This window comes from Muscardinus avellanarius (genome assembly GCF_963383645.1).
Source record: "Muscardinus avellanarius genome assembly, chromosome: 11".
Lineage (NCBI taxonomy): Eukaryota > Metazoa > Chordata > Mammalia > Rodentia > Gliridae > Muscardinus > Muscardinus avellanarius.
Window position 1 is genome coordinate 18,219,243 of NC_137797.1, and position 25,882 is coordinate 18,245,124.

General features: G+C 43.6%; 1 protein-coding gene across 1 annotated transcript in view; it reads left to right on the forward strand.

The window, feature by feature from the left end:
* Positions 1-23,315, forward strand: part of ALDH1L2 (aldehyde dehydrogenase 1 family member L2) — a gene marked incomplete at both ends in the record, with an annotated part of 57,127 nt that extends 33,812 nt beyond the window's left edge. Inside the window, 10 exons of the mRNA XM_080705065.1 lie at positions 3,092-3,162; positions 3,258-3,363; positions 6,015-6,102; positions 6,490-6,583; positions 9,264-9,363; positions 10,641-10,739; positions 14,095-14,260; positions 15,688-15,793; positions 20,420-20,619; positions 23,260-23,315. Of these exons, the coding sequence (XP_080561191.1) occupies positions 3,092-3,162; positions 3,258-3,363; positions 6,015-6,102; positions 6,490-6,583; positions 9,264-9,363; positions 10,641-10,739; positions 14,095-14,260; positions 15,688-15,793; positions 20,420-20,619; positions 23,260-23,315 (1,086 nt within the window). The remainder of the gene's footprint in view (positions 1-3,091; positions 3,163-3,257; positions 3,364-6,014; positions 6,103-6,489; positions 6,584-9,263; positions 9,364-10,640; positions 10,740-14,094; positions 14,261-15,687; positions 15,794-20,419; positions 20,620-23,259) is intronic.
* Between the last annotated feature and the right edge of the window lie 2,567 nt (positions 23,316-25,882).

The following is a 25,882-nucleotide window of genomic DNA, read 5'->3' on the forward strand; positions in this document are numbered from 1 at the left end:
TCAGTTTGTACCAGGTACCGGGTCAGATTCAGATCCGTGGTTTGATTTCGGTTTTCTCACCTACGTAACATGATTGTCTTGGTTGCTTTTGTGCTACTACACCAGAATACCTGAGACTAGGTAATTTATAAAGAACAGAGTATTCTTGTGTGTGTGTGTGGGGGGGGGTACTGGGGATAGAATCCAGGAGTTTTCTACTTCTGGGCTATACTCCCAGACCTATTTTATATATTTTTTTATTTGGAAACAGTCTCACTGAGGTGCTGAGAGCCTCACTAGGTAGCTGAGGCTGGCTTTGAACCTGTGATTCCCCCGTCTCAGCCTCCCAAGCACTGGGATTACAAGCGTGCGCCACCAGCCCGGCTAAAGAACAGAGTATTCTCTCACAGATGGGCAGTCCAAGGTCAAAGTGCCAACAGGTTTGGTCTCCAGTTCCCAGATGGTACCTTGTTCTTGGGTCCTCTGGAGAGAAAGAAGACTGTGTCTTCAAATGGCAGAGGGCAAAGGAGAGCAAGTCCCCTCCCAGAGGACCTTTTATAAGAGTGCTAACCCCCCATCACTCTTGCATTGGGAATAAGTTTCTAATACAAGAACTATGGAGGGCTGGGCGTGGGGGTACACATCTGTAATCCCAGGACTTGAGAGGCTGAAACAGGAGGATCACAGGCTCAAGGCCAGCCTCAGCAATTTAGCAAGACCCTTGGCAACCTAGCGAGATACTGTTTCAAAATAACAGCAAAAAAGGGCTAGGAGTATAGTTTGGGGGTAGAGGACCCTGGGTCCAAATCCGAGTAGAAAAATAAAAAATTACAGCCTATAGCTAAGAACAACATAATAGCACATTCCCAGCACAAGGATGAAGGGGAGAGGGGGAGACACATCAAGGCTTTATGAAGATTCCTACCCTCCCAGCGCCTTCTGCTTGGATCTCCTGTGGGCCGTGTCTATCTGCTAAAGAGACTGGGAAAGATCTTCTCTGGATGCATTGCTGCCGCCAACATTGATACAGAGTCAGAGCAACCAGGGTCAGAGTCTCAGCTTGGCTACGTGCTGGGTGTTGAAGTTATTTTACCTCTCAGAGACCTTACCCTCCTCATCTGTGAAATGGTCACAATAATACAGACATGGCGAGTTATGTTATGAGTATTGGGAATAAGTATGTATACACTACAGGACAAATTTGAAGGCCTTGCACGTAAACTAAGTGTCCATTATGACTCAACCATAAAATCATGTGCTTATAGATAGGTTCAGGTCCACTTCTTATCCTCAGTTATAAAACCCAATACCAGGCATGGTGATACTCACTTGTGATCCCAGTACTTGGGAGGCTGAGAGAGGAGGATTGCAGGTTCGAGGACAGCCTCAGCAAGTAGTGAACCTCTCATCAACCTAGTGAGACCCTGTTTCCAAATAAAAATAAAATACGGCTGGGGTATAGCTCAGAGGTAGAATGCCTCTAGATTCAAACTCCAGTACCACCAAAAACAAAAAACCAGAAATAAGTGAAATCCAAATATATCTGAAACTGGAAAGTTCATTTGTTCAATTGGTTCAGATTTACTGGGTGCCAAACCCTAACCTGAATGGATGTGAATTTATTTATAATCTTCAATCCAATTGTGTAGGGTCATTATTCCTGTGTTTTGCATGGCAAGTATAAATGGCTTGATATCTGAGGGCTTCCCCAGGCCCTCAAATATCTACACCCTCACGAGGGTGGTAGATGATGTAAATTATACATATTCTGTTACGTTTCTAAAGTCCAAAAGAATCTGAATTCCAAAACAGACCTGGCTGCAAGGGTTTCAGGCTGGAGACTGTCCATTTGCATGAGGAATCACAGAGCAGAGCAGATCTTACATCACATCAGCAATCATAGCTCACATGGCAAAGCAGCTGAACAGCTTCAGCTGAAGACTGCGACTGTGAACCAGCTGAGATTGCGCCGGCTGGGTAGAGCGGAAATCCCAAGAAAGCTGTTTACTTTTCTCTCACTTTGAAAGAGTACAAAGGCAGGCAGGTAAAACCAGTATGTGAGATACAGGCTTGCGTTCGTTTCCCTCCTCTCTCTCTCTCCTCTCCCTCTCCCTCTCCCTCTCCCTCTCCCTCTCCCTCTCCCTCTCCCTCTCCCTCTCCCTCTCCCTCTCCCTCTCTCTCTCCCTCTCCCTCTCTCTCTCCCTCTCCCTCTCCCTCTCTCTCTCCCTCTCTCTCTCTCTCCCTCTCCTCTCCCTCTCCTCTCTCCCTCTCCCTCCCTCTCCCCCTCCCCTCCCCACCCCTCTGTCTCCATCCTTACTACCCTGTGACTTTGACATTTGAGACCATCTCGTGGTCTCATGATAACCACTGCAGTGCCAGCCATTTTGACAACATTCTGAGCAAGAAGAAAGAGGAAGTAAGAACAGAGAGAAAGCAAAAACTACTTGTCTGAGCTGAGTGGGCCTACTGTTTTTCTTTTCCTTTTTTTTTTTTTTTTTTTGGTACTAGAAATTGAACCTTGAACCCATGAGCATTCTACCTCCACACTATACCTCTCAGCCCTTATTACATTTTTTTTTTTACTTCGAAGTAGGTCTTGCCAAGTTGCTGAGGTTGGCCTCAAACCTGCAATCCTCCTGTCTCAGCTTCCCACGTACTAAGATTACAGGCGTGTGGCCACCATACCAGGCTGAGTCAGCCTATTGTAAAGAGTATTCCCCTTCTAATGCTCTGCTTACATCTTCCATTGACTATATCTACCTGCTCTGGAGAACAGGAGGCTGCATTTTATCTGGGCACCGTATCAATACAAGGGTTCTGCTATTAGAGAAAGAGAGAAGAGACGGTAATGGCCAGAAGTCAGCATTCTCAGCCCTGCCTTGAAGTGGAAATGGAGGGTGACTAAATGACAATTATGCTTATTCTCCTATGTCTCAGTTCTTTGGAGAAAGAAACAGCAGCTCCTTCTTGGGTCTGGATGTATTTGTTGAGTTCAGCAGTGTCTTCTTATATCAGCCAAGAAAAATAAGAGAGGATGACATAAGATGGATTCCTTGAGATTAAATGTATCAATCTGAATTGGTAAAATAAGGATCAATTTGTCATTCTTTAGGGCTCTACAATTCCAATCAACCAGGCCCGTCCAAATCGCAATCTGACCTTCACCAAGAAGGAGCCGCTTGGGTAAGAAGGGAGAGCTGCCTCCGAGCCCCTCGGCTCTCCACTCCTGAGTCCTGTCAGTTGGCAATAACTAAGGGTGTGCAATTCTCCTCTTGCAGCGTCTGTGCTATTATCATCCCCTGGAACTACCCGCTAATGATGCTGGCCTGGAAGAGCGCCGCGTGTCTGGCGGCGGGCAACACCTTAGTCCTCAAGCCTGCACAGGTGAGACGCCCCGGCAGGTGCCTTCTCTCTTGCATGCTTAAAAACAGAGAGACATTTACAAATGTACGTCCTTAAATAAAAACGAGACTGTAAGCCAGGTGCGGTGGTGCACACCTCTAACCCCTATTCTTAGGAGGCAGAGACAGGAGGACTACAGGTTTGAAGCCAGCCTCAGCAAATTTATTTATTTTATTTATTTATTTATTTTATTTTATTTTTCTGTGGTACTAGGGATGGAACCCAGTGGCTTTCTACCTCCAGGCTACACTTCCAGACCTATTTTATATATAATAAAAACTAGTGGATGAAAGTATGAGTATTTCTCACAAAATATTCATAATTACAAAGGATAAGCCGGGCGTGGTGGTACACGCTTGTAATTCCAGCATTTAGGAGGCTGAGACAGGACAGCAGACAGCCTCAGCCATTTAGCGAGGCCCTTTGCAACTCAGTGAGACCCTGTTTCCAAATAAAGAATAAAAAATAGGGCTGGGGGTATCACTCAGATGTAGATTGTCCCTGGGTTCCATCCTCAGTACCACGCACACACACACGAAGGATAAAATAGCCACACACAGTGATGAGACCTGGCAGCACCTTTACCAAAGGATCAGAGTCACCATTTCCAGGCCTGGGACCACCGTGCCGTGCAGCACAGGCCGGCTGAACGAGGCACAGAGAAGACCCAGCATTGTGCCAGTGACTATGGCCCCAGGCGCATCCCTGAATCTAATCAGGGGAGGCATCAGACAAATTCAGGCAGAGGGACGGTACATGAAATAACTGGCTGTACTATTCAAAAAGTGTCAGTGAAATGAAATTACACACACACACACACACACACACACACACACACACACACATATATATATATATATTTTTTTTTTTTTTTGCAATACTGGGGATGGAACTCAGGGGCAGTCTACCTCCCAGCCACATCCCAAGACCAATTTTTTAGTCTTTTGTTTGAAACAAGGCCTCCCTAAGTTGCGGAGGGCCTCACTAAGTAGCTGAGGCTGGCTGCGAATCTGCGATCCTCCTATCTCAGCTTCCCAAGTACTGGTATTAAAAGTATGAGCCACCATGCCCAGTGCTTTATATATTTTTTAAAAATCAGAAACTCAAGATGAACTGAGACTACAGACAGTACTAAATGCAATACATAATCTCGGATTTTCCTTTGCAATAGGATTACTGGAACAATTGGCAAAATCTAAATAAGGTTTGAAAATTAAGGACTCTGCCAATGAACCTGATTTTGAAAAATGTACCGTGATTATGTCAAAGAATCCCTTGGTTTTAGGAAATCATATAGAAACACTTAGGGGCAAACAGTACATACTGTATATCTTAATTTTATTTTTTTAAATTGGGGATTGAACCCAAGGGCTTTCTACCTCTGAACTCTACCTCTAACTCTATTTTTTTTTTTTTAAATTTGGAAACAGGGCCTCACTAAATTGCTGAGGCTGATATCGAACCTGCCTTCCTCCTATCTCAGTCTCCCAAGACCTGCTATTACAGGTGTGCGCCACCACGCCCGGCTATCTTACTCTTAAGTGGTGCAGAGGAAAAACATATAGAGAGGGTAACAGTTCAAATGATGCTATGTATATACAAAAATGACCAGTGCCAACCTCAATAGCATGCACAGGGAAGGGAGAAAGAGGGGTAGGATCCATGTATATATGTTCTTATTGCTCTGAGCTCCATTATGATGTATGATTAGAACGTATCGATAAAAGCACATTAGTAATAAAAGAGAGGAAGGAAGGGAAGGACGGAGGAGGGCAAAGAGCCTAGCATGGGGAGGCATGCCAGTAATCTCAGTATTTGGGAGGCTGAGATGCAAGGGTCGCAGGTTCAAAGCCAGCCTCATCAACTCAGTGAGACTTGGTTTCAAAATTTAAAAATAAATACAACTAGGGGTGTAGCTCAGAGGTAGAATGCTCCTGGGTTCATTCCTCAGTACCAAAAAATAAAAATGAAAATGAAAGAGGGTAAAGCAAATGTAATAAAAGGTCACCATTTGAGGAACCGGGGTGAAGATATATATAAGGAATTCTTTATACTGCTTTGCTAACTTTGCAGAAGGTCTGAAATTATGTCAGAATAAAAAAAATAATAAAACAGTGTAGCCAGATTTGGTGGTATACACTTGTAATCCCAGTACTTGGGAGGCTGAGACAGGAGGATCACAGGTTCACGGCCAGCCTCAGCTACTTAGCAAGGCCCTCTGCAACTTAGTGAGACCCTATTTTAGAATAAAAATAAAATAGAGCTGTGCCCCCCCATCATCATCATTATTATTAAAATAATAATCAGGATGTGGTGGCGCACGCTTGTACTCCCATTACTTGGGAGGCTGAGACAGGAGGATCGCACAGGTTTGAAGCCAGCCTCAGCTACTTAGTGAGGCTCTCAGCAACTTAGCGAGACCCTGTTTCCAAATAAATTACAAAATAGGGCTGGGGTGTAGCCCAGAGGTAGAAAAGCCCCTGGGTTCCATCCCCAGCACCACAAAAAGAAAAAGGAAATAATAATAACAATGAAAGAAAAATAAAATGAGCTCTGTTGTAGCCATGGAGGGAAATCTGAGCCTTGAGAGGTCAGGACAGTCTGTAGAAGGTAACTGCTGTCTGCTTTGTCAGGTTACGCCCTTGACGGCTTTGAAGTTTGCGGAGCTCTCTGCCAAGGCCGGCTTCCCCAAGGGAGTAATCAACATCATCCCCGGCTCAGGTATGCCCGCAGATGACCCGCTGGCTCTGACCCATGCACGGCACAGGGCAGCTGACGGATGGCTTTCCCACTAAAGTCCCATCCGGAATTATAACCATATTAAAACTACATACAGTTTACCAAGTATAAATATACTTCTCATGTGCCAAGAAGCTTACAGTGGAAATACAGTGGTGGGTGAGAAGCTTCATTGGGGTAGGGATGGGGGGAGGGCTGATAATTGCCTGGGGGAGATTATTTCAGATTTTTGTTGGTTCATAATTAACATAGGAAATGGAAAAGTAAGACTTAAATGAAAGCTTCGAAATCGACTTCAGTGAGCTCAACCCCACCCTCACCATAAGACCTGGGCGGCGTTGGTGATTCCTTTCATCCCCTAACCCGCAGGGGGTGGAGCCGGACAGCGCCTCTCGGAGCATCCAGATGTGCGCAAGCTGGGGTTCACGGGTTCCACGGCGGTTGGCAAACAGATCATGAGGAGGTATTGATTTTAGCACTCCTTCGCTAAAGAGCCTGTGTAACCAGGCTACTGCTTTTGTTCAGACAGCGCTTCCAGGGTGAGCAAAGCCACATCCACTGTGGAAGAGAAGTCGATTTATCACTGCTGGATATTGACATGTTTGAATAAAAGATTTTCCAAAGCTTTTAAAGTGCATAGCGAACAAGACCAGAGCTATATTGAAATTGTACCCCTACTGGTAGCTTTCACAATACAGTACAAAAAAAAAAAAAATGTCTGTACTGAAACCCTGGCCAAGACAGTTTTCAAAGCATAAGACACGGAGACGTGACACATTTATTAAATGTTGTAAATGAAGACTCTGTATTGTTTAGAAAATTGATTTCTCAAAACATAGTAATAGTAGTTTTGTAAAAATTGCTAATAATGTCTATGTCCAAAATAAGACAGCAAAGTATTTCAACGTAGTAGAGTGCAGTAGTCATAGAGAATTTTTATTAGCAATGAAAATTATCATTAAAAAAATAATTGGAAGGCAGGCATGGTGGTACACATTTGAAATCCCAGGACTTGGGAGGCTGAGACAGGAGGATTGCAGGTTCCAGGACAGCCTCAGCAATCATAACAAGACTCTCAGAAACCTAGCAAGATCCTGTTTCAAAACAAAAAGAAAAAAGAAAAGGGCTGGGTATGTAGCTCAGAGGTAGAAGGCGCCTGTGTTCATTCCCAAGTACCAAAACAATAACAACCAAAAGAAAAAAGTTCAGAGCCATGGAATGGAATTGTGTGATTTTTTTTTCTTCTGTGTTCATGTTTTATTTATTTATCTTTATTTTTGTTTTTTGCAGTTCTGGGGATGGAACCCAGCGGCATTCTATTTCTGAGCTATACCCCCAGCCCTATTTTCTTTTATTTTTTTCATTTTGAAACAGGGTCTCACTGAGTTGCAGAGGGCCTCACTAAGTAGCTGAGGCTGTCCTCGAGATCCTCCTGTCTCAGCCTCACGAATGCTGGGATTACAAGTGTGTGCCACAACGCCGGGCTTTATATACATGATTTATATGAGAATGCTTATGTAAGAGTGGGGAAATAAACAACATATTTCTAAACACTGATTCCCCTTCTCCAATATTCTTAGTAGTCTGACTAGAGGTTGGATTTCTGTTGAATGGCAGGGCTTTATGTAACTCAAATTCCTACAGAATGTGAATTTACTTTAGAATATCTCCTAAATCATTTGACCAAAGAATTTAAAGAAAAAAACCTTTTTATTATGGAAAATTTCCAATGCATACAAAACACACAGAAAAAAACCACAGTAAATGCCACATGTGGGTCACCCAGCTGCAACAGCAAGCCCGGCGCCTTCAGGTTCTGTCTTTGAATAATTAGAAATTATTAATTAGCATTATACTGAGTAATTATTATTACTCAATCTTAATATTTCTTTCTGGGGGATCCTGGAGATCGAACCTGGGGGCATTCTACCTCCAAGCCACATCCTTAGCCTTATTATTAGTTCTTTTTTTGTGTGTGAGGCTGTCCGTGAACTGTGATCCTCCTGTCTCAGCCTTCCAAATGCTGGGATTGCAAGTGTGCGCCACTATGTCCGGCTAATATTCGTCTTTTGTTTTTCGTTTTGTTTTGTTTTGAGTGTGTGTAGTACTGAAGATTGAACCCAGAGGTATTCTACCTCTGAGCTATATCCTCAAACAGATTCTTTTTTTTTTTTTTTTTTTGGTGGTACTGGGGATGGGGATGGAACCCAGAAGCATTCTACCTCTGAGCTACACCCTCAGCCCTATTTTTTACTCTTTATTTTGAAACAGGGTCTCACTGAGGCTGTCCAAAAATCTGGATCCTCCTGTCTCAGCCTCCCAAATGCTGGGATTACAAGCATGCGCCACCATGCCCGGCTCTCAAACCGATTCTTATTTCTTATTTGGGAACAGGGTCTCACTAGGTTATTGAGAGCCTCACTAAATTGTTGAGGCTGTCCTTGAACCTGCGATCCTCCAGTCTCAGCTTCCCAAGTACTAGGATTACAAGTGTGTGCCGCTACACCTGGCTCCAATCTTAGTATTTCTGGGTCTCGATTATGTGTTTTATGCTCAGTGGCAACTTTTGGTTAAAAAAGCAAAAGGGAATCTGGGCATGGTGAATCCACATACTTGGGAGGCTGAGACAGGAAGATCACAGATTTGAGACCAGTCTCAGTAATAGCAAGACCCTCAGTAACCTAGCCAGACCCTGTCTCAAAAGAAGGAAAATAAAAAGGGCTGGGGAGTGTAGCTTGGAGGTAGAAAGTCCATGGATTCAATCTTTAGTACCACCAAGAGAGAGAGAGAGAGAGAGAGAGAGAGAGAGAGAGAGAGAGAGAAAGAGAGAGAGAGAAAGAAAGAAAGAGAGAGAAAGAAAGAGAGAGAGGGAGAAACCAGGTGTGGTGGTGCACAGTTGTAATCCCAGCATTCGGGAGGCTGAGACAGGAGGATCGTGATTCACAGCCAGCCTCAGCTACTACTTAGTGAGGTCCTCTGCAACTCAGTGAGACCCTGTTTCAAAATAAAGAATTAAAAATAGGGCTTGGGGTGTAACTTGGAAGTAGAATGCCCATCGATTCAATCTCCAGTACTGCAAAAAAAAAAAAAAGCAAAAGAGAGAGGCCAATGAAATGCTCATATGTCCATTCTTTTTCCTCCAGCTGTGCCGTGAGCAACTTGAAGAAAGTTTCCCTGGAGCTCGGTGGCAAATCCCCACTTATAATATTCAATGACTGTGAACTTGACAAGGCCGTGCGAATGGTAAGACCAGGGCGAAGCCAAGTGAATTGGCGCTTGCTTCTACGATACTTTTCATGTCCTTCTTAATTACAGTTCCTATTATATAAGATTTGGTTTTATCTAATCATAAATAGGAGCCAACCTTTTTATACTAAGAGCAGTTAACTTTTTTTTTGGGGGGGGGGGGTTCTGGGGATGGAACCCAGGGACATCCAATATCCGAGCTACACCCCCTGTCCTATTTTTTATTCTTTATTTTGAAACCAAGTCTCATTAAGTTGGAGAGGCCCTCACAAAGTAGCTGAGGCTGTCCGTGAACCATGATCCTCCGGTCTCAGCCTCCCGAATGCTGGGATTACAAGTGTGCGCCACCACGCCTGGCTCTTAACATTTTTTTTTCTCTTTTGGTGGTACTGTAGTTCCTGGAAACCCTTCTATTTCTGGGCTACACTCCCAGACCTATTTTTATACTTTTTTATTTGTAAACAGTCTCTTAAGCCAGCGGGGCTGGCTTCAAACCTGCACAATCCTCTTGTCCCCGCCTCCCAAGTGCAGGGATTACAAGCGTGCGCCATCACACCCGGCCCTTAACTTTTTAAAAAATAATGTATTTAGCCAGGTGGCTGGCGCACGCTTGTAATCCCAACATTTGGGAGGCTGAGACCAGAGGATTACAGTTCCTGGACACCCTAAACTACTTAGTGAGGCTCTTTGCAACTCAGTGAGACCCTGTTTCAAAATAAAGAATAAAAAATAAGGCTGGAGGTGTAGCTCAGACATAGAATGCCTCAGAGTTTAATCCCAGTACCCCCCCCCCTGCACACACACACACACAAAGATGTACAAAACTCTCTGGTTCTTCACAATCAGTCATTTTATTAATTCATTTATTTATTTTTATATTTTACAGTACTGGGGATGGAACCCAGGGGCATTTTACCTCCGAGTTACACCCCCCAGCTCTATTTTTTATTCTTGATTTTGAAACAAGGTGTCACTGAGTTGCAAAGGGCCTAAGTAGCTGAGTCTCTTACAAACTATGATCCTCCTGTCTCAGCCTCTCCAAAGCCTGCACCACCACGCATGGCCACATTTTTTCTTTAACAAGTGCACATGGACCAAAGTCAGGCTAAGTCTAAGCTAAGTATCTCCCCGCAGTTTTCAACACTAACTAAACTAAGAGGATTGCTCATGACTTCCCAGGGTTGTTTGCTGTCTTCAGTAACACCTAATTCTCCGTGTGTGCACTCTTGACTTCTCAAGCCATGGTAACACGATTTTCTTTTCTGTGGCTCAAGGGCCTGGGCGCAGTATTTTTCAACAAAGGAGAGAACTGTATCGCAGCCGGGCGACTGTTCGTGGAAGAATCCATCCACGATGAATTTGTGACGAAAGTGGTAAGGCAGCTTCACGTTTGCTCTGTGAGTTGTGCAGAAACTGCTTTTACTTGAAAAGCACTTCTGGGTATGTTCTTCAACTTTTAGGTGTTTTGTAAAAATTACACAAAACATAAGAATTATGTTTGTAAAATATTAGTCTTAGCTGGGTGTGCTGGTGCAAGCCTGTGATCCCTGTATTTTGGAGGCTAAGACAGGGGAATCATAGTTTCAAGGATAGTCCCAGTAACATAGTGAGACTCTCAACAACCTAGCGAGACCCTGTTTCAAAACAAAAAATAAAAAATAAGGCTCGCCGGGAGTGGTGGCGCACGCTTGTAATCCCTGCGCTTGGGAGGTAGAGACAGGAGGATCATGCAGGTTCGAAGCCAGCCGCGCACGCTGGCTTAGGAGACCCTGTTTCCAAATATAAAATGTAAAAATAGGTCTGGGAGTGTAGCCCGGAAGTAGAAGGGCTTCCAGGAACCCCAGTACCACCAAAATAATAATAATAATAATAATAATAATAATAATAATATATTATTATTATTATTATTATTAGTAGTAGTAGTAGTAATAATAATCAGTATAATAATAATCAGTAATGATAATCAGTATAATAATAAGGCTCAAAGGCAGAAAGTCCCTCTGTTCAATAATCCCCAGTCACACACACAGACTCTCCCCCCCTCCCTCCCCAACTGGGAGGAGTGTGGCTCAGTGAAAGAGCATGTCCTTAGCATACATAAGATCCTGGGTTCAATCCAGCACTGAAATAAGGTCCGTATGTTTTACAGCTTGCTGACATATTTACAAATATGTTAATAATATGCGTCTGAAATTTGTTTCAAAATACTTCCAGAAGCCAGGCATGGTGGCCCACGCTTATAATCTCAGTACTTGGTAGGCTGAGACAAGAGGATAGCAGTTCGCGGACAGCCACAGCTACTTAGGCCCTCCGCAATTCAGTGAGACCCTGTTTCAAAATAAAGAATAAAAAGTAGGGCTGGGATTATAGCTTGGAGGCAGATGCCCCTGGGTTCCATCCCCAGTACCGCACACACACACACACAAAAAGTCATTTATAGGATTATGAAGGTGAATTCTCTGGCTAAAATAAACTCTAAATTATACTGCATTATATTTAATAGTAATCGTGAACTTGCTTATATTTGAAATCCAGCACCTAGTTTTTGTCTTCCCCCCAAGGCCAATTTCTTATATCTCATCTCACCAAAAATAAATTAATAATTAATAATAATAAAATAATACTTTCTTCAAGAGGGTAGATAAGGAAGTCATACAGAAAGGCAGGTAACAGGCAGTGGGTGGGCCATGGCTGCCTCCTAGACATCAGTATAATTAAGCTTGTGTCCTAATAAAATTCAATTTTCAGTACTATACATCATAGGCTTTTAGGGCCAGCTACAACTTGGTGAAATTTCAAATGCTGAGACCAGAAATTTGAAAGATTTGCTGTTACCAGTCCACTGACAACCATGTTTTTTGTTGTTTCATTTTTTTGCTGGTCTGGGGATGGAACCCAGGGGCATTTTGACCTCTGAGCTACACCTCCTGCCCTGCTTTTTATTCTTTATTTTGATACAGGGTCTCACTAAGTTGCAGAGGACCTCACTAAGTAGCTGAGGCTGTCCGCGAACCACGATCATGATCCTCCGGTCTCAGCTTCCCAAATGCTGGGATTTCAAGCATGCGCCACCACGCCCGGCTGGCAAACATGTTTTGCATACACTCTTCGCATGCATTCAGTAGCTATTTCTTTGTGTGTGTATGTGTGTGTGGTGCTGGGGACGGAACTCGGGGGCCTTCCAACTCTGGGCTACCCTCCCAGACCTGTTTTATATTTTATTTGGGAGCAGGGTCTCACTAAGTTGCTGAGAGCCTCACTGAGCTGCTGAGGCTGGCGGTGAACCTGTCATCCTCAGTAGCTATTTCTTGAGCATCTACTTAATGCCAAACACCATGCTGGATGCTGAGAATCCAGAGGTGAGCAAGGCGGGCCTGGTCCCTGCCCACCCAGAGCTTCCCATCCAGCCGGGCCCTGAGCCGGGCCCTGAGCCAGGCACCGAGGGGTGACTCCAGACCTATCTTCAAACGCATGGGCCCGTGGAGGCTCATGGCTACTGTCTTCCTCTCCTCTTACTGGAGCGGGACTTAGCATCAGAACATGCAGAAATGGGTTAAGACAGCCACGGAGCACAAGAAACACTTACAAAGACAGGTCAGTGATGAACAGCGCGCAGTAAGGACCGTCTGTCCTCGGAACATTCTAGCAGTTCCTCTGTTGTGGCTATACCGTGAGAATTTCACACGGGCAGTCTGCCACAATTAAAGAGGGCGAGTAACAATATGGTCATTTTAGAGATTCTTTTGCCACGAAGAACGTAAGAATGAAAATTCCATCTTAATAAAAATTCCAGGAATACTGGTTTGCTCTTTTAGTGGATTAATATTCAGGATAATTTTAATATTATGTATGTAGCTTATATTCTGTTAGAAAATAGTAGTTCATTCAGCCATGGTGGCACACACTTATAATTCCAGTAGTTGGGAGGCTGAGGCAGGAGGTTGATGATAAGCTTCAGCTATTTAGTAAGGCCCTCTGCAACTTAGACCCTATTTCAAAAGAGAGAATAAAAAAAAATTTAACTGGGGTGTAGCTCAAAGGTAGAATGCCTCTGGGCTCAATCTTAGTACTGAAAAACAAAAAGTGGTTGAGCTGGCAGGGCATGGTAGTGCATGCTTGTAATCTCAGCACTCAGGAGGCTGAGATAGAAGGATCGCCTGTTCAAGGCCAATCTCAGCAACTTGGTGAGGCCCTGTTTCAAAATAAATAAAACAAGGCTGAGGGTTTAGCTCACAGGTGGAATGACCCTGGGTTAAATCCTTGGTACCAAAGAGAAAAAAAAAAAATGAAAAACAGTGGTTGTATGTACTTGGGGAAAGTAATTTAATCTCTTTAGCTCTCAGTTTCTTCTCTAAGGGAAATGATAAATCTCTACTACCCGGGCTGGTTGAAGACTAAATGACAGAAGAGCTTAGTATAGCGCCCACCTGTGATGGAAACGCAGTCGAGGGTATCCATTTTTTTTTTTTTCCAGGCTTGTGAATGGAATCCGGAGGCATTCGACCTCCGAGCTACACCCCCTGCCCTAATTTTATTCATTATTTGGAAACCGGGTCTCACTAAGTTGCAAAGGGCCTCACTAAGTAGATGAGGTTGTCCACGAACTGCGATCCTCTGGTCTCAGCCTCCCGAATGCTGGGATTACAAGCGTGCACCACCACACCCGGTGGTATCTATTATTATTATTATTAACAGTGAATTGTGTTTTGTGAACTGGGTACCAAACAGGTGGAAGAAATTAAAAAGATGAAAATTGGTGATCCACTTGACAGATCGACTGATCATGGACCCCAAAATCATCAAGCCCACTTGGAAAAGCTGCTGCAGTACTGCGAAGCTGGAGTGAAGGAGGGGGCCACCTTGGTGTATGGGGGAAGACAAGTGCACAGGCCAGGTAAGGTCACCTCTGCAGGGGCTGTGGGGCGCTGGCCTTCTCAGGTTGGAATGGATGTTAACGATTTTTGTCTTGGCCTCATCTTTTTATTTTATTTATTATTATTATTATTATTATTATTAATTATTATTATTATTAATTTATTTTGGTGATATTGGGGGTGGAACCCAGGGGCTTTCTGCCTCTGGGCTACCCTCCCAGACCTATTTTATATTTTATTTGGAAACAGGGTCTCACTAAGTTGCTGAGAGCCTCTCTAAGTAGCTGAGGCTGGCTTCGAACCTTTGCGATCCTCCTGTCTCAGCCTCCCAAGCGCGGGGATTACAATCGCGCGCCAGCACGCCGGGCTCTTGGCCTCATCTTAATGCAAAAATAAATAGGAGCACCGCGTGTGGTGGCATACGCTTGTAATCCCAGTACTTGAGAGGATAAGACAGGAGGATTACAGTTCCCAGGCTAGCCTCAGCAATTTAACAAGACCTTCAGCAACTTAGAGAGACCCTGTTTCAAAAGAAAAACTAAAAGGAACTGTTGGTGCAGCTCAGAGGCAGAATGCCCCTGGTTCAATTCCCAGTTAAAAAAAGAAAAAAAGTAGGTAAGACATTCTATAGGAAAATTGACCCAATATCTTCAAAAAGTCAATGGCATGTAAAAATAGGGAGGAAATTTTAAAATAAAAGATACTTAAGAAACCCAACAAGCCAGGCGTGGTGGTGCACACTTGTAATCCCCGCACTTGGGAGGCAGAGACAGGAGGATCATGCAGGTTCGAAGCCAGCCTTGCTGGCTTAAGAGACCCTGTTTCCAAATAAAAAAATATAAAATAGGTCTGGGAGTGTAGCCCAGAGGTAGAAGGATTCCATCCCCAGTACCACCAAAAAAAAGAAGAAAAAAAGAAAGAAAGAAAAGGAAACCCAACAAACAAATGCAATGTATTGAATTCTTAATTAAACAAATCAATTGCAAAAGTTATTGCCAAAACCATGAGAGAAAGTAAAATATAAACTACAAATAATGAGCAATAATTTTGTTAGGTGTGATACTGTATTGTGGTTATGTTTAAAAAAAAGTCAAGCTGGGCGTGGTGGCGCACGCTTGTAATCCCCTCGCTTGGGAGGTGGAGACAGGAGGATCGCGCAGGTTGGAAGCCAGCCGTGCATGCTGGCTTAGGAGACCCTGTTTCCAAATTAAAATATAAAATAGGTCTGGGAGTGTAGCCCGGGGGTAGAAGGGCTTCCAGAAACCCCAGTACCACAAAAAAAAAAGACATTAAAAAATAAAAACCTAAGAATGCCAACGCCAAGTAAAGACAAGAAATTTCTCTTGGTTTTACTGATCCAGGAGTGGGAAATTGTACTTAAGTGAAATAACTACGAATTGTAAATGACTTCATCTGTCATTGATTTTCTTTTCTTTTTTCCAAAAAGGTTTTTTTATGGAACCAACTGTGTTTACAGATGTGGAGGACCACATGTACCTTGCCAAAGAGGAGTCCTTTGGGCCAGTTATGGTCATTTCTAAGTTCCCAAATGGGTACGTTCTTCAGGCACCACTGGACTTGGGTTCTGATTAGGAAACTTCTTCCTCTTCTGCCGTGGGGTCTGTAGACAGAGTGTGAAATTGATGACCGTGTAATCCTCTACCTTAAGAATAGTTTGCGCCGGGCGTGGTGGCGCACGCTTGTAATCCCCACGCTTGGGAGGCAGAGACAGGAGGATCGTGCCGGTTTGGAGCCAGCCTCTCTGGCTTAAGAGACCCTGTTTCCAAATAAAAAAATATAAAATAGGTCCAAGAGTGTAGTGTAGCCCGGATGTAGAAAGGCTTCCAGGAACCCCAGTACCACCACCAAAAAAAAAAAAAGCTAATGAAGTAAAAGAAGCTTTTTTTTTTTTGCTAACATTGCGGCTGGTAAGCTCTTTCTGCTTCTCAGTTTACTTTAATGGCAGGTATGATGGGATTTTAACTAATTAGATTTCCGTTTTGTACAGTGGACATGCAATCTCCATGGCTCAAGTTAAGTAACTGAGAAATAACGAATCTAGCTTTCACACTGAGGTTCCTGCACACACATCTGATTTTCCTAAAGGACGGGGTTGGGGGGTCTCCTGCCACAGCAGACCATATATGCAGCATGTTAGAGCCATGTCCACAGTCACCGTATGTTCAAGTGAAAATGACATGCTGGTTGTTATACTACATGCAACTCTCCAAAGTGCCTAGCATGTCAGAGAGGACCACCGAGTTCATATACACATCTTGAATACGGTGGATTCTCATGGAGTAGTGCCCAGAACTCTTCAGAATAACATATGGTTTACTTTGACCAATGAGAAGGTGGATGAAAAAAATGAATGGAGACTTTGGAAAGACTTCTTAGCCAGTGATAGACTTGATAGTCACAGTGTAAGAGGCTTTTGAGGACACTAAGGTATCTAAGCTATAGTGAAGGATTTTCTGTGTGTGTGTGTGTGTGTGTGTGTGTGTGTGTGTGTGTGTGACTGATGATCGAACCCAGGGGCAAACTGAACTATACCCCTAATCTTATTTTATTTTTATTTTTTTCTAACTGGGGATTGAGCTCAGAGGCATTCTAGCTCTGAGCTACAGCCCAAGCCTGATTTTATTTACTTGGCAACAGGATCTCAGTAGGCTGCTGACAGCCTCTCTAATTTTCCGAGGCTGGCTTTGAACCTGATTCTCTCGTCTCAGTCTTCCAAGTACTGGGATTATAAGCATGCACCACTATGTCCGGCCTATTTTTATTGTGAAATAGGGTCTCATTCGGTTCATGAGTCTCACTATTTGCTGAGGCTGTCTTCAAGCCTGTGATCCTCCTGTCTCAGTTTTCCAAGTACTAGAACTACAGGTGTGCACCACTATGCCTGGCTGGTGCATGCTTTTTTTCTTTTTTTTTTTTTTTCTTTTTCTTTTTTGGCGGTACTGGGGACAGAACCCAGGGACTTTCTACCTTTGAGCTACACCCACAGCCTTATTATTATTATTATTATTATTATTATTATTATTATTGGTGGTACTGGGGTTCCTGGAAGCCCTTCTACTTCCTGGCTACACTCCCAGACCTATTTTATACTTTTTTATTTTTTGAAAACAGGGTCTCTTAAGCCAGCGCGGCTGACTTCAAACCAGCGTGATCCTCCTGTCTCCGCCTCCCAAGTGCGGGGATTACAAGTGTGCGCCACCACGCCCGGCCACAGCCCTATTTTTTTTATTCTTTATTTTGAAACAAGGTCTCATTGAGTTGTAAAGGGCTTCACTAAGCAGTAGCTGAGGCTGTCCGCAAACTGCAGTCTCCCGGATGCTGTGATTACAAGTGTGTGCCACCACCCCTGGCTAGTGCATGCATTTTTTTTTTTTTTTTTTTTTTTTTTTTTTTTTTTGGTCGTAATGGGGTTCCTGGAAGCCCTTTTATCTCCGGACTACGCTCCCAGACCTATTTTTACATTTTTTTTATTTGGAAACAGGGTCTCCTAAGCCAGCGCGCACGGCTGGCTCCGAACCAGCGCGATCCTCCTGTCTCTGCCTCCCAAGCGCGGGGATTACAAGCGTGCGCCACCACGCCCGGCTAGTGCATGCATTTTTAAGCATTAGGATTAAAAGATGAGATACACCATGGGAGGCATGTTGGAACTTGACTCAGCTGAGAGAACAGGTTCGTGTCTCTCCTCTTTTGAGGGTGTACATACACCTGTCCTTCCCATCTCGAAAGGCTCTAGATCAACAATTCAACCAACCAATAACAGATTGATTTTTTTAAATTGCATATGGCTAGGGGTAGTGGCACATGTTTGTAACGCCAGCTACTTGGGAGGCTGACTGAGATAGGAGGGCCACATGTTCAAGGCCAGCCTAGACAATTTAGCAAGACCCTTTCTCAAAATACAACTTAAGCTGGGTATGGTGGTGCACGCTTGTAATCCCAGCATTTGGGAGGCCGAGACAGGAGGATCATGGTTCATGGCCAGCCTCAGCTATTTAGGGACACCCTTTGTAACTCAATGAGACCCTGTTTCAAAATAAAAAATAAAAAATAGGGCTGGGGTATAGCTCAATGGTAGAATGCCCCGTGTTCCATCCCTAGTAACACACACACACACACACACACACACACACACACACACACACTACAACTTAAGGGCTGGGGCTGTAACTTAGTGGGTCAGTGCCCGTCCAGCATGCATGAGGACCTGGATTTGATCCCCAGTACTGCAGAGAAAAAAGAAAAAAGAAAATAAATTTTAAAAAAGCAAAGAAAGAAAATATTGCTGTGTGCATGTATATCACTATCACTATGAGCTACATTTTATAATGTGAGACTATAATGCACCAATAAAAGTATTAAAAAAGAAGAAAATATTTCATCGGTATTGAACATATACAGGATTTTTCTTCTCATTATTCCACTAACACACTAACGATACAGTTTAGCGGTATAGCATTTGCATAATGTTAGATATTATAAGCAATGTAGAAATAATTTAAAGTATACAGAAGGATGCACACAGCCTAGAGGCAATTTTATACATTTTGCATATGGGCCTTGAGCTTCCACAGATTTATATCTGGGGGGATCTGGATACAGCTCCCCTCAGATACCTACCAACGACTGTGTCCTGTGTCAAAAGGCTGGAAAATCACCCGGCCTTTTTAAGATTGTAAGTGCATTCACTCTAATTTGTTGATAGAACACTGTAAGAAATATAAGACGTTATCCTTGCCCTTGGGGTGTCTCATCCTCCACTTTACAGAGGTTGAAACATTAGCACTCAAAGAGAAACCAGCACCACACAGTTTGTTCTACCAAAATACCCAGTTTGAAGGAATAAGGGCTCCCTCCTTAGAGCTGACTTTTTTTTTTTTTTTTTTTTGCGGGTCTGGGGATGGAACCCAGGGGCATTTGACCTCCGAGCTACACTCCCTGCCCTATTTTTTATTCTTTATTTTGAAACAGGGTCTTGCTAAGTTACAGAGGGCCTCACTAAGTAGTTGAGGCTGCCCACGAACCGTGATCCTCCAGTCTCAGCCTCCCAAATGCTGGGATTACAAGTGTGCGCCACCATGCCTGGCATTAGAGCTGACTTTCACTGACCAATTCCTGAGATCAAGGCACTGTTAGTTCCATCTTCCTAAATTCTTTATTCTCTCTCTGTGTGTGTGTGTGTGTGTGTGTGTGTGTGTGTGTGTGTGTTGTGTTAGTTACTGAGGATTGAACCCCGGAGCAGTCTGCCTCTGAGCTGCACCCTCAGCCCTATTTTTAAACTTTTTATTTTGAAACAGGGTCTCACTAAGTTGCAAGGGTCTTGCTAAGTTGCTGAGATTGATCTCAAACCTGTGACCCTCCTGGTCTCAGCCTCTCAAGTACTAGGATGACAGGCATGCACCACCATGTCCAGGAAGTCCTTCACTGTTATTTCTGTTTTTTGCAAGAATAAGCATTCGGCTAAATTTACACAGATGGTCTGGCTGCGGGGCCCTGTTACTCAACCACCACTCTGCTGCCTAGTGGCAGGACTGGCGGACCTGGAAAAGCCTGGGTGAGGAGCCCTAAAGGAGACATAAACTGTGTGTACAGATTCTTCAGTGATGGGAGAAAAGGAGGGATGCTTTGAAAATCTAGCAGAGAGGTTCAAAGGAGAAGGAAGGCAGTGGGGAGGCCATGAGTGACAAGCACAGAAAACTGAAAAGCTGACTTAGGATCAGATTTTTATTTATTTATTTATTTTGGTGGTACTGGGGTTCCTGGAAGCCCTTCTACCTCCGGGCTACACTCCCAGACCTATTTTATATTTTAATTTGGAAACAGGGTCTCCTAAGCCAGCACGCACGGCTGGCTTCGAACCTGCGCGATCCTCCTGTCTCTGCCTCCCAAGCGCGGGGATTACAAGCGTGCGCCACCACGCCTGGCATTAGGATCAGATTTTTAAGAACGATGTGTGATATACATTCAAAACCAGTGTTGTAACATTCGTGAGGGCCTTCTTTTAGTGCAAGCTTGGAAGTTCTCATTTATAAAAATCTAGGCAGGTGGCCAAGAGCTTTTCCTGTCTCTAACACAAAGAGGAAAAATGTTCAGAATGTGAAAGGAGTGTCTTGCTTTGCATTTAATGAAGTTTTACTGTCTTCCTGAAAACGACCTTGCAGAGACATCGATGGTGTGTTGCAGCGGGCCAATAACACAGAGTATGGCCTGGCCTCGGGGGTCTTCACAAAAGACATAAACAAAGCCATGTATGTGAGTGAAAAACTCGAAGCGGGAACCGTGTTCATTAACACCTACAACAAGACGGACGTGGCAGCCCCGTTTGGCGGAGTCAAACAGTCTGGCTTTGGAAAAGACTTAGGTTTGTGCGGCTTTACTTTTCTACTGCATATCAGTGTTGTTGCCACTTCACAGAAAAACGTGCTCCGTTTCACACACTCTTGAGTATTTTGATAGGCATTTGCTGTGGCAGTTAGATTTGAATTTAAAAGGTACAGACTTTTTTTAAAGTGTTAAACATGTTTATTGAGCAAAACATACATCCAGAGAAAGTATACAAATGGTGCAGGAAGGTGTTTCTTTTCAAAAGGAGTTAACATTGAAAGAAGAAAAGGCTCTTTTACTTTTTTTTTTTTTTTTTTTGCGGTACTGAGGATTGAACCCAGGGGCATTTTACCTCTGAGCTACAACTCCTGCCTTTCTTTCTTTCTTTCTTTCTTTCTTTCTTTCTTTCTTTCTTTCTTTCTATTTATTTTATTTTTTTGGTGGTACTGGGGTTCCTGGAAGCTCTTCTACCTCCGGGCTACACTCCCAGACCTATTTTATTTTTTATTTTATTTGGAAACAGGGTCTCTTAAGCCAGCGAGGCTGGCTCTGAACCAGCGCGATCCTCCTGTCTCCACCTCCCAAGCCCGGGGATTACAGGTGTGCGCCACCACGCCTGGCTTTATTCTTTATTTTGAAACAGGGCCTCACTAAGTAGCTGAGGCTGACCACAAACCTATAATCCTCCAGTCTCAGCCTCCCAAATGCTGGGATTATTAGTGTACACTACTTTACCCAGATGCTAAAATGCTTGTTTTGACAATGATGATTGAATTCTACTTCCAAGTTACACCTCTAGCCCTTTAAAAAAAATTTTTTTTTTAAAACAGGGTCTTGCTAAGTTGTTGAAGCTGACCTCAAACCTGCAATCCTCCTGTCTCAGCCTCCCAAGTTTGGGATTACAGGTGTGTGCCACTGTGTTCTCTTTCTCATATATATATATATATATATATATATATATATATATATATATGTGTGTGTGTGTGTGTGTGTGTATGTATGTATATGTCTGTGTGTATGTATGTATATGTGTGTATGTGTATGTGTATGTATACATATATACATGTATACATGTATGTATGTATATATTTATTTATTTATTTATTTATTTATTTATTTTAACTGACATTGAGCATCTTGGTTGCGTTTTTGTGGTACTAAATGGAACCAAGATAGGAACATGGGTGGAGACACTCGCTAGCTCCCAGGGTAAAGCCTCTCTGCGCTGGTGATGACCAGTCAACACTGCAACTGGCCAGATGTGTTGGAAGGTCGGGAACTTGGCCTCAGTGTTTGTGAAAGGCCTGGAGTACACTCACCGTGAGGACTGGCACTCATTCCTTTGAAGCGGTTGTCACAGTGGGTTCTAGGAGATTCTTATGATGGAGGGAGAAGGAGGAAAACAGTGTTCAGGGAGATTTGGTGAGTGGTCCAAAGCCACACAGTCAAGCACTGGCAGAGAATTCAAAGCCAGGCATTGCTTTGAGGTTTTTTTTTTTCTTTTTCTTTTTTACATTTTCTCTTTCCTGATGATTTTTGGCAATGTGTTTACAGCAATAAAAGTGGTTCATTTTAAATTCCTGGGGGCAAAGGCACAGGCATTTTCCCTTCAATCTGGTTTTTGTCCCTGGATCCAGAACCCAGTGGGCTCTTTCTCGGGACACTTTTACTGCAAAGTGAGGCAACTATTTTCACTTGTCTTCTGACGGTGTAATCAACACCTTAAGATATGTTTTACTTTGAAACGCTGCAGATTGCTGAGCAGTCTCTTCCTCTCCAAATTTTAAGTCCCCTTAGCCCAGTGCTTTTCAACCTTAGCTGCACATTGGACTAGATTCATCTGTGAGCTTCACTTATTTTTTTTTCTTTTTTGCAGTACTGGGGATTGACCCCGGAGACATTCTGCTATCCACCCTCCCCGCTTATTTTTTAATTTTGGAAACAGGGTCTCACTAGGTCGCTCAGTCTAGCTAAATTGCTGAGGCTGGCTTCAAACCAGTGATCCTTCTATCTCAACCTCCCAAGTCCTGAAATTACAGGTGTTTGCCACACTTGGCCTTACTCAGCTTCACTTAATATAATTTAAAGGACAGTCACCTGATTATTTTCTTTTTTTCAGAACTGGGGATGGAACCCAGGGATATTCTACTTCCAAGCTACACCCTTAGCCCTATATTTTATTCTTTCAGTTTGGAACAGGGTCTCACTACTTTGTGGAGGGCCTCACAAGTTGCTGAGGCTGGTTGTAAACCTGTGATCCTCCTGTCTCAGCCTCCCAAGTACTGGGATTACAAGTGTGCACCACCATGCCTGGCACCCAATTACTTTTGCTCAGCCTAAATGGACAAAGGATGAAGATGGAATCTATTATCCAGCAAGGAAATAAAGGAGGAAGGGTTTGGTCTGAAGCTGACCAATAAAGACACTTCAATCCTTAAAAGGCTGGGTAGCTCTTATGACTCAGTGTGGTCCATGGACCACAAGCATCTGCTTTGAGAGAGATGGGTAGGAATACAGAACCTGGGAGTCCTCTCTTAACCTAACTAAATCAGAACCCGCAGTTACAAAAATCTGCAGGTAGACTGTGTTGCATGTGTTGAGACTTATCCATGTCTGAGTCTGGTGATACCACGTCCACCTTTGAACATGGCTCATCAGCTGCTTTTCTCTTCCCTAGGAGAGGAAGCGCTGAATGAGTACCTCAAAACCAAGACCGTGACCCTGGAGTATTAGCACAGTGCCATCACAGGGAACCTGTGGCCAACTGCACCACTTCTCAACTCTCCATATGCTGGAGCCTGTGTTCTGCGGAGGGACCAGCCACGAGCCAACAAATACACCACAGACCATGAAGAGGGTCAGGCCACTGCTGGCATCTACGCATGTGCCTGAGCACTTTTTTTGTGTGTGGTACTGGGGATGGAACCCAGGGGCCTTCTTCCTCTGGGCTACACTCCCAGACCTATATTTTATTTGGAAACAGGGTCTCACTGAGTTGTTGAGGCTGATCTCAAACCTGTGATCCTCTTGACTCAGCTTCCCGAGTACTGTGGTTACAGGCACGTGCCTCCACACCCAGCCCATTGGTGCTGTTTTTTAACTTACTGTTATAGGCGATCAGCCCACAAGCATGTCCCATCGACTTGCTAGGTACAAGGTGCTATATTATGTTCTGAAGCGCATACAAAACTTAAATGACATGATCTTTGGCCCTATAGCTTACTCTATTAAGTGACTTTAAGAACAAAATATTATAGAGGAGAAAGTAAGTAACCTTTGAAGGCCAATTTTGGTTCACATTACCATCTTACTGTGTGACTGGGAAATTATGCAACCTCTTCGAGGCTTGGCCTCCTCGTGTGTACGATAGAGAGTAATGCCTTCTTCGAGACCTCTGTTACAAGGATTCAAAGCAATGGCGTGGATACTCGGTTAAATTGAATTGTTTCCCTTCACTGCTATTTAAGTACATACTGAGACAGGTTAACGAATGAGATAAACAAATACCCCAGTACCCTTCCCAGTGATCATCAATTCTTAGACTGTTTTTCTCACCTGTTATCCCAAGGAGCACCAACGCAGCAGCATGGTGGAAAGGCACTTCTCCCTCAGCCGCCGACTCGGCCTTCACTGGAGAGCTCACTGTCCAGTTTTAACCTACTGGTTCTGCTGCGTGACCCTGGGAAAGTCAGCTGGCCACCTAGCATCTGAGTCTAGGTTTGGGATCTATTAAGGGCGATGAAAATCCCTCTCATTAGGTGCTGCGAGGATTCAGTAATGCATGTAATGCGCTTAACAGGGTGCTTGGATTGCAGCACTCAAGAAATGGCATGCATGACAAGCCGGGCGTGGTGGCGCACGCTTGTAATCCCCGCGCTTGGGAGGCTGAGACGAGAGGATCGCACAGGTCTGAAGCCAGCCTCAGCTACTGAGTGAGGCTCTCAGCAACTTAGTGAGACCCTGTTTCCAAATAAAGTATAAAATAGGTCTGGTAGAAAGCCCCTGGGTTCCACCCCCAGTACCACCACCAACAACAAAAAAACAAAAAAACAAAAAAAAAAAAGAAGAAGAAACAAATGGCATGACAACCGACGTAGTTCTAATTTCTCATAGTCAAACAGAAGTGGGTAAATTGTCACCACTGATGTGACCAGAAGGTGGTTTCCTGAATCACAGAAGTTTCCGGGAAATGGCCAGGGCAATTAACTTTTATTAATTCTCCTTTTGAAGTAAACTTGCAGTGAACAGTCTTGTTTCTTTGGCTTTGAAGAAGCCCCCAGGAAGGACTTACTACTTTGGAGACCAGTTGAAGCACACGTGGGGAATCAGTAAGTGATGAACAACCACCAGAGGCAAACAACGTTTTTAAAAGGGAAGAATACTAGGCTTGAGCCCGGCATGACCAACGGAGTGAATTTTGCCTCTATGCATTCTTTGTATTATACTATATAGCTCAATTACCATTTAGTGGTATTGAATTTTAAATTCTAAGTTGCAATGAATATTCACTGAGCCCCTATGACAGTGAATATTTGAGTAAGATGACAAAGGCCTTATGATGAACAACTACAGTTGTTGTTTTTGCTTATTTTGTTGAGACTCAGTTGCTGAGGTTGGCCTTAGGATCTTTGCCTGAGCCCGGGGATTACAGGTGTGAATCATTATATACAGCAAGTAACCACCCTTTAAATGTTTTAGCCGATTTTCTATGACTTAGAATACCACTTTTTCAATTTTAATAGTAGAATGGTGCCGGGGTCCAGCCCTAGCAGGAGTCGGGGGTCGTGTGTTGGTGAGAGGAGTCGAGGTTGAGTGAGAGAAGACTGACACACAAGACCAGATGCAAACTGCTCCAACTTTATTTAGGATTTGTTAACAATCTTTATACTTTCTTTTTCTTGGCAAAATAGACAAAACCACAGTCATGCAAGCAGAAATTTTAAGGACAGAAAAAGCTTTTAACAGACTTCAGGGCAGGGTGCCAGACATTTAATAAATCACAGAAAGTATGCTTTGCCGCATATCACAAGGCCAGCTTGAACTTAATCTTATATGTTGGCCCTAACTAAGGTCAGCTTGACCTTAATCTTTGGCCCAAACATTATCTTTGGGAAAAAAAAAGATCTTTGCCGACTTAAGTCTCTCACATGTCGCTGGCCATCTATTTTACTTATAATGCATATACATAAAATTCCAAGTACACATATTAATTCAAATAATTTTAAAATAATTCTTTTGAGGGGGGAAGGGCTAGTTTTTCTCGTGGGGGACTCCAGCCTTTGCGGGTCTTCTGGCTGAGC